This window comes from Salminus brasiliensis, chromosome 17, assembly GCF_030463535.1.
Source record: "Salminus brasiliensis chromosome 17, fSalBra1.hap2, whole genome shotgun sequence".
Classification (NCBI taxonomy): domain Eukaryota; kingdom Metazoa; phylum Chordata; class Actinopteri; order Characiformes; family Bryconidae; genus Salminus; species Salminus brasiliensis.
The window spans coordinates 9573172-9582564 of record NC_132894.1 but is presented as its reverse complement, the minus strand read 5'-3'; the positions used below and the strand labels follow the sequence as shown (position 1 = coordinate 9582564).

General features: G+C 40.9%; 1 protein-coding gene across 1 annotated transcript; it reads right to left on the bottom strand.

The window, feature by feature from the left end:
- Positions 1-2102: 2102 nt before the first annotated feature.
- On the bottom strand, positions 2103-4889 carry LOC140538523 (complement factor H-like). The gene is made up of 5 exons (XM_072661116.1): positions 4718-4889; positions 3130-3235; positions 2967-3043; positions 2213-2396; positions 2103-2130 (listed from the first exon to the last, which is right to left on the bottom strand). The coding sequence occupies exons 1-5, from the start codon at positions 4887-4889 to the stop codon at positions 2103-2105; spliced, it is 567 nt and encodes a 188-aa protein (XP_072517217.1).
- Positions 4890-9393: the final 4504 nt, after the last annotated feature.

Genomic DNA, 9393 nt, shown 5'->3' with positions numbered 1-9393 from the left:
TTTATATTCGACAGGACAAAACTGCTACTACTTTTTCTTTGGCATAATCAAGACATCTGGTAAAGGTGCACGTATTTGTCACTGTACAGTGTGCACTGTACAGCGAAATGTGTCCTCCGCATTTAACCCATCTGGTAGTGAACACACACACACACACACACACACACACACACACACATCCAGAGCGGTGGGCAGCCAACTCCAGCGCCCGGGGAGCAGAGAGGGTAAAGGGCCTTGCTCAAGGACCCAACAGTGGCAGCTTGCCGAGCCTGGGAATCGAACCCACAACCCTGTTATCGATATCCCGGCGCTCTATCCCGGCGCTCTAACCGCTGAGCCACGACTGCCCAAGAGATTGGGCAAAACAATGTCCATGAAAGAGTTGCCAAGCTATTGGTAACCAAAAGGGACATAAAATGCTCATCTTGCATTTGCCAAGAAAGACCTTGGTGACCTCCAAGCCCTTTGGAATGACTTTCTGTGAACTCATCAATCGAAAGTCGAATCATCTGGTGTAAAGCTAACACAGCATTTCTCAATAAGAACATTACCAGCTGTCAAACATGGTGGTGGTAGAGTGCCATATATAGATGCTTTGCTGCTTCAGGGCTTTACTGACTTGCCATAATCGATGAAACCATGCAGTCTACTCTCTACCACAAGAACAATATCTAAAGGTCAGTGTCTGATCTCTAGCAATAGGGCAATAGGGTTTGGCAGCACAAAAGCAGAACCCCACATTTGGCATGCTGGGGCAGGACATTAGAAAGGACAGAAAGATCCCCCCCTAATGTAGACAAATGAAATCCATAATTCCTGGAATTTCCTGGGGTTTTATATTCACAGCTTTTGAATACTTTGACCAATGCTCTCTTTGAAAGGTTCTGGTGATATCCAGACAGTTCTGAGTTGATACAGCTTTCACATGGCCTGTGTTACATACTAATAATTGTTCAGTTCCACTATCCCTCCCATGTGTCCCATGTGTAGTTAATCAAAAGTGTATCGATACTTACGCAAACACTTTACATTTGTGATCCATATTCCTTGGCTGCAGGTTGCATATGGATTACCATTCATAATATAGTAGTAAGGGCAGGTGTATTGAACTGATTCACCATGTCTGTAGTAAGCTTTTGGAATGGTAGTTAGTTCGGCAAATTTGAAGCTGGGTGGTGGTCCACAAACACCGTATGCTGTGAACACATGCATGATATATTACTTTGTATAATATGATATTCATGAAAAACAATATTAATATCAAATAATAATATACTCTCAATCAAATCATTTTCACCTGCACATGTGGGGTATGGGCTGTTCCATGTCCCGTCTGATCTGCATGTAATTGATGGCATTCCCAGCATAGTCATGTATGAATGGGTACATTGAAAATGTAAGGTATGTTTAGGTTTATACGGTGGAGCTGTGCCTGGAAATCCACTGACAATTTTAACATTATGGAGGTCTTCTTTCCTGCAAGTTACCTCTGTGAAAGAAGCGAGAAAATTGGCTGTTTTATTTTGTGTGAACAGGCTGTACATATATATTTTGAATTATTTATATATATTATATATATAATATCTATATTATATATATATTTATATATTATTTATTATATCTTTCAACACCAATGAAATCACTGTGCATATCTATAAGGTACAAGATGAACGAAGGATATGCTTATATGGCTATATGGTAATCACAAAATGTTTGCTATGAAGTATGTTTACCTTCACATGTGGGAAAAGGGCTGCTCCAGGTTCCTCCTGTCGAACACGTGACCTCACTAGGTCCTGTCAAAGCCATCCCAGAACTGGGGCAGTAGAACTGTAACTTGTGCCCATACATAATGGGTGCATGTCTTTCCGGAAGGCTAACCACTGACACTGTGATGCTGATCTTTTCAAGCTCACACGTGGCCTCTGAAGAAGTCATCAATAGAACAAATGAAGAGTTTTGTTCGGGTGGGATATATTCCTACTTTTCCAGGACTGATTTCAACTCGGCCCTGAGGAGGTGTTTTTTATGTGTGTTATCGAGATAGCTCTGGGGTGGTGAACCAGACCAAATAAGAGAATGTAATGAACCTTTAAGATATGCTATCTGACTTTAAGGACCATGTTGCACCTTTGAGGGTACACAATAAAAATGTACCTGTAGCGCAATTCTTTTTCCCGACAGTGTAACTTGCAAAAACCTACCTTCACACCTTGGAAGTGGGCCGCTCCATTCTCCATTATCTTTGCATATGACTTCTTTCAGCCCTACCAGTTTGAGTCCAGGACTGTTGCATGTGAATTGTACTCTGTGTCCATATCTTAATGGGCCGCCAAAATCAGAAAGTCCATCCACAATGATGTTGCCCTCAGTGGCAGGTGGAAGGCATGATAACTCTATAATAACGAGAAAGTCTTTAATGTTTTTGACATTGAGGCTTGCCTATAATTTGGGATAACAGCAGTAGGCATAGTAGCAGTTTCTGTGGTTTTCCATGTCTTTACTGAATATATTCACTCATCAGTCACAGCACTAAAACCACCTGCCTAGTATGGTGTAGGTCCCCCTTGTGTAGGAGTCCACAAGACCGGATCAGACAGACCAATGAGCCTTGGGAGCCAAGACCCTGTCGACAGTTCACTGGTTGTCCTTCCTTGGAGCAATTTTGGTAGGTAATTAACCGGGAACACCCCACAAGACCCACCTGATGTTTTGGAGTTGTTCTGACCCAGTTGTCTAGCCTTGTCACAGTAGACATGACAAGTGCCATTGTAACCAGATAATCAGTAATGGCTTTAATGTTGTGGCTGAGCAGTGTACAAAAGTGAAAGCTAGAATAAAAGTCTCAGGGTTTTAAAGTGGCTTTAGAGATTCAGACTTTCTTATTAATAATGGAATAATTACAGCGTATACAATTAAACACAATTATCATATGATGATGAAAACAATGGCCTTCACTGGTTTACCTTCACAGTGAGGCAGTCGGTTGTCCCATCCCCCAACTAAACACGTTCTGGTGTCTAACCGACTCACCATCTGGTAGCTGAAGAAAACTTAAGATGAGAAGTTGTCGGAAGAAGTGTAGGATTGAACCACACCCAAAATTCATTCAGTACTGCTTGCACTTACCCTTTGTTGCATATGTATTTGATAGTGGCTCCATATACAAAGTCAGTGCCATTCACTATAACAAAACGCCCATTTGGTATGTCTGCAGGGAGCTCACAGCGTTTTCCTGGTGTTTTTTCAAGAACAAAAACACAAAATCAATTATAAGAATATTTATACACTGTAAAGAATGTACTTTACACTACTGCATGACTACTTATGAGTATGAGTAGTAAAATAATTACAAATAGTAAAGTAAAGGTATTTGTAAATCAAGTAATATAGCTGCCTGAACTGCTATAAACTTGCTGCTTTATATAAACCTCAGAAATGGCCACAACTAAAGTAATTCGGACAGGGTCAGTTTTACATGGGGAGGTGGAGTAATGTAATTTTGCTACAGGACATTAAATCTATGACCAATTCATATTGGGATAAGAAAGATTGATGTGGCTACTCGATTTATGCTCTACCATCATTTCCCAAAACACATGATGATAACCAGTCTTATAGCCCACTTATAAAAATAATAACATTTTAGTTGGGACAATGAGCAGATACGTGTTCATGACACATATGCAGGCTGTATGCTAAGCTGCCAGCAGCGTCCCGCCTCTGGTTTGCCACAGAACGACCTGAGGTAATGAAAAGCCTCATTGAAGGCCTCTATATGTGAGAAAACTGGATATGATGGAATATTTACCCACATGTCTATTCACATATAACCTGAGGCTGTTTTTATGGCTTTATGGCTGTTTTTATTTATATATGAATATAAATACATTATTTGGAATGAACAGAAAATAAGTTCTAAACAGATACAAACAGGGGCACACTATTTTTAGTGTTTTGCGTGGGGTCATATGGACCCTTCATTTGGACGAATGGACGAATCCATTTGGATACGAAATCAGCATAAAAGTATTCGGACACAGCTAGCCATCAGTGGTTTGCTCCATTTGCCTTACACAGCCTTACTGAGCTCCAAAATAAAACAATATTTCTACACAAACTTACCCAAATCCACAAAAGTAAACTAATAAAAAAAAAAACTCTTTTCAGCAGAAGCAAAACAACGTCCACTGGACGTCAATGTAAAAGGTTTTATTCCAAGCAATTTTGGAGCATTTCTACTGGTTCATCACTCGTGAAATGTTGACACAGTGTAAAGAACGTCCAGATTCAAATTATGTCAAAAAGTTAAATACAATAAATAAAAAAGATGTAAAAATGAAGATGCCAGTTTTTCACCTGACAGTTATTTCATCAGTTCCACATAGACAACACTAGTACACGAGTACAGAGTAGCAGACTTCCGCTGGGAGTCTCCAGTAAATAAAAATAAATGATCAACGTTATTAACGTTTAACGTTTGTTGTGCATATTACACCACTGTTCAGTGTTCCTAATTCATATCTCTCATAATGAAATGCTACTTAACTTGGGCTAAAAGGACCCAGTAAACATTAAACATAAACAGCTGGTTTAGGCCACAACCACGTCTGTCTCAAATCTGAACTCAGATACAGAAACTGATCATTTGAGCTCTAAACTGATGCACATACTGGCATTGCGTTATAACCATAGTTAATACAAACTCAATACTCACGTGAACATTTGCCATTTCGAATGTTGACCCACTCGTTCTTGTTACACACATAAATTATTTTCCCCAGTGATGTGTATCCATGTCGGCAAGTATACAGCAGTTTATCTCCTTGAGTGTAGTTACTTTTCAAAGACATTGGAGAAATGTCTCCGTTGTCTACTACAGGGAGCATCTCTGGACAAGCTGTTGTGTCAGAGGATAGACCACTCTCCACACCATCTGTTACAGTGACCAGACTTTGTTATTATTAGAGCTACTCTGTTTTGACAATACATAGCAATAGAGCAACTCATAATTGCAACTAGATCAAATAAATCAATCTTAAAAGCCTTACCCTTAAGCACTGAAGTATAAACGCTGACAAAGAAGAAAAGGCATAGGATAACTAGACTCGACTGCATCGTTCCAAAATAGTCTGTTTACCCACAGAGTAACATAAGACTGATCGTTAAGTAAACTTTCAACAAAGTTAATGTTTTTCTACTCAAGCCTGTCTGTTTCGGCCTGTGTATAAATATCACACTCAATAGGGTCAAGTACCAGTTCATCAATTGCGAAATAAGAGCCATGTAATGAGTGTTCAGTTAGTAAGTCATCAAATATTGCATACTTCGTACCATTTGTTCCACCCAGTCACAGCGATGCAGGGAAATACTTACTTGGTTTAACGAGAAATGGTGACTTATTTCTCTGTTACCAATCATCAGGAGCTTAACCTGTCACAAACAATATACGTTCTCCTACATATGACCTAGACCCTTGCCTACATCACTTCTTAACAAAGTTTTTCATTGTGTGAATAGTGAAGCTCTCCATCAGTAGGTGGGTTTCCACATGCTCTTAAGACTGCAGTTCTGCAACTGTAAGGCCTTACTAAAACAAATAAAAATGTTTCTTTTCCTTCGTCAGAGCCTTCGCATGGCTCTGTGGCCGGCTTCCCTCGAATAGAAAACAGTGCACACCTGGGACTGGGGCTTTATAAGCCGAGGCGTTTGAGGCTCTCGTTGCAGTGGATTAGCACTGTCGCGACCTTTACACCACAGCAGTCTACAGTCTGCTCAAAGTGGAGGTACATTCGTCTTGCCATTTCATGTTTGATCTGACTACTCTTGTCCCCATTTCCTTGTCTGCCCTGTTATTTAGGTCCTGTTTGTTTTGTCACCGTTCCTAGCTCTGTCTTCCGAATCCTTGCTTCACAGTTTTATTTTCTGTTGTACCCTTATCACTGCCCTCCATGTTTGCTCTGTTTATGTATACCCTGATAAACTGTTCAGAGCCCTCCCAGTCCCAGGTGTCTTGTGTTGCCCAGATTGTGTTAAATTCTGTTTGTTGTTTAAGTTATGCCCCTTGGATTGCTATACCTCTGTTTAGGCTGTTCCTGTTACTTTGTTTCCCTGTGTTCCGTTTATCATTCAATTCTTGCATCGTCCAACCTTGCGAGTGTTTCCCGGAGTTTTCACTGCCATGCCTGACCCAGCATGACCCAGGTATTGTAAGGGGTAGCTCTAGGGCAAGGCCTCCTCCTGCCACCAGGGGGAGGCCCCGAGTCACCCCAGCTAGTGATTGAGCCCAATTCCCTACACCTGGGCAGTAGGCTATATAGGCACACAGATCCTGTTGCCCCACTGCTGGATCTTTTGATTCTGGTGGTGTGTGTATCTGTGTGCCTGTGTAGTTCTCGAGTGGAAGGCTAATTGTGTGTCACTCCCCTTCATGTGTCCCTCCCGAGTCTGTCTCCCGGTGTCTGTGCAGTGTGTGTGTCTGTGTGTGTGTGCGTGTAGCACTCATACACTCGTGTACCAGAGGAAGGCAGGAGTGTCCGTCTTCCCTGGTGTGTGTGTCTGTGTGTGTGTGTGCGCGTAGCACTCATACACTCGTGTACCAGAGGAAGGCAGGAGTGTCTGTCTTCCCTGGTGTGTGTGCCTGTGTGTGTTTGCACACATACACTAGTGTTACAGAGGAAGGCAGGAGTGTCTGTCTTCCCTGTAACTTCAGTTTTCTTGTTTCTTTTGGGAGATCCTTTTTGCCCTCAGTTGTACTTCCCTCTAGAGTTAAAGAGATAGCCAGTTCTCCCCTGGTGTCCTTTGTTTGTTTATTAAACCCATCTCTTTTTAAGTTTAATTTGTTGGCCATTTTCATAACTTCCGCTTTGGTGAAGCGGCAGAGCGTCAGTCTCGCGACGTGGCGGCCTGGGTTCAAACCCCGCTGTAAGTGAGCACCACATTACAGGTATGAGCATGTTTCATCCAGTAAGAAGCATTACTGGTTTGTCATTGCTGTGAGAAAAAAAATTACCTTTTTCTAATTAAAAGGTGTACATTGTGGGGGCCCAGGGTGGTCCAGTGGACTAAAGTGCTGTCACCATGATCAGAGGATCGCCAATTCGAATTCTGGCCTTGCTGCTAGCTTTTGGCAGTCGAGGCCTTGCTCTCCCTCCACATCGCTGTGTGCTGGCTGTCACTAGTATCTGCTGGCTGGTGCGTTGGAGATATTAGCTCTAATTCTAATGTATCCTTTTTTTTCACCAGATCTGACAGATTCATTTCAGAAGAAGTTGAATCTTTGTGACTACAGAGGCTGGTCATCTTCTTGAACAAGCAAGAAAAAAAGTATTTGCTATTGTGCTGCTTTTCACTCTTCAGACTGTGAGTGCAGATAACTCTGAGAACTTGTGCTGAGGTTATGGGTCTATTCTTATTCTTTTTTGTACAGTATAATATATGTTTAATTTTAGGATGATTATGCACTTTCTATTTCTGCGTCCTGCCCCGCAAATGTCATAGTGTAGGTCACAGTGTAGAACAACCTGAAGAATATAATATACGAAGCTCTTGTTTTTGAGCAGGGATTTTGCAATGGTTGTAATATCTCCAAAGCCGACTGGGTGTTTTTAAGTGGTTTGGGAACCCAATGACAAGTTGAAAAAAAACAAATATGCAGAAGTGATCTGATTCAGTCTAATCAAAGTTTATTTCTCATATACGTACTCATAGACGGTACAACTAGTAGTGAAATGTTTTAATAGCTGTGTGATCACATGATACATTTTAAAATTGTTCTATTGTTCTATTGTTCAGTTTGTTTGAAAGAGAGACCGAAAGCAGACAAGGTTTCTAAACGGCAATGATTAGCACTTCACTGTAAATGTAATCCATGAGTGTTGTTGCAATTCTGTTATGTCAGCTAACAGACACCCTAGATAGTGAGGCAAATTGTGCCCTCTTGGACTCCTGGCTGTAGCATTTCAAAGGGTATTTGAAAGAATTTGTCTTTAAAAAGCTGAGAATGGGCAGTGGTGGCTCAGAGCTTTAGGCTATTGATGACAGGGTTTTGGGTTCAATACCAAGGCTCGGCAAGCTGCCACTGTTGGGGCCCTTGAGCAAGGCCCTTCACCCTCTCTGCTCCCCAGGTGCTGTAGCAATGGCTCCGGGCATGTGTGCTTAGTCACTGTGTGTGTTTCACTGGTGTGTATGTGTGTTCACTGCACAGATGGGTTAAAGGCGGAAGCCAAATAACATCTATGTCTCAAAAATGGCACAAATGGTGTATATGGTATGGTTGTCTTGAGAAGTGTAGGGTGCATTGTAAACATCCAGCAGAGACATAGAAAACTTACAAGTTTTTTTTTAAATATATAAAATCTAGAAAGAAAGATCCGCTCATCTATGCTGACCCATCTTAGCAGTCTGTGCAGTTAAATTATTTATAACGTGTCCCATCAGTAGAATTTTTCTTGTCTCATGAATTCTGCAGGTTATACAATTATTAAACCAGCAGTAAATCTTTATTAACTATGAAAGAAACAAGAATAAACAGCACTCAGAATTAGAAGTATGTAATGTAAGTATATATTTTTAAGTAAGGGTAAGTATATATGTCATTTCTTTGGTTCATTCAGTGCCTGTGGAATTCAGTGAAACCATTTGGTCCATCTTTATTTATTCCACACACAACCCATTATACTGCTTTAAAAAATTACAGCTCCCCTACAACATTTTAATGAAAGCTGTCGTACACTATTCACAAACCGGCACTGTAATTCTTCCATTTTTGCACTGCTGATGAAAGCTAACGTTGCCTTTCTGTTTATGACTGCCTTGGCAAGCGAAGTGAACAGAGTCCCCATGCTTTATATACATTTTTTGCCTTCTTCCATGGGATAGCTGTATATTATGGACTTCCATAATGTGAACATCCACAGTGCAGGGCTCTGAAACAAACACAACATGTTTTAATGGCTGTTTTTATGTTTAGTGATACAAGACATATTACAGCTAATCACTAACGCCCCTGCCTTTCTGTGACAAAACATTTTGTGTGGTACAGTTTTACACTGACTGATTTAGTAACGATCTACACATAAACTCTGTCTCTGATTACTAGAGAATTGTGCTAGCCTGCTGTTTGTCTACCAAGCGATCACCTATTCTAGTGAGAGAAGCATAGCCCCATTACAAAGAATTGGACAAAAGAGCAGTTCAAGAGCACAACAGTCACATGACTGCATATATTATGGACTGCACAGAATAGTTGACTAGTCAAGAAAGTAGTTCTTCTGCTAAACACAAAGCCTAACCTACTTTATTATGTGACATCTGCCAGCAGCCACCGGTAGCAAACTTTTAACCATTTTACTATGGTAAGTGATGACTAGTCAGTATTCTTTGAATGATTTG

Excerpts from the sequence above, each read along its gene's own strand:
- LOC140538523 (XM_072661116.1), bottom strand. The coding sequence starts at position 4,889 with ATGCTCCCTGTAGTAGACAACGGAGACATTTCTCCAATGTCTTTGAAA. Across the intron at positions 3,044-3,129 it reads AAATACATATGCAACAAAGG|CTACCAGATGGTGAGTCGGT; the intron begins GTAAGTGCAAGC and ends AGTTTTCTTCAG. Across the intron at positions 2,131-2,212 it reads TGGAGCGGCCCACTTCCAAG|GTGCAACATGGTCCTTAAAG; the intron begins GTGTGAAGGTAG and ends GTACCCTCAAAG.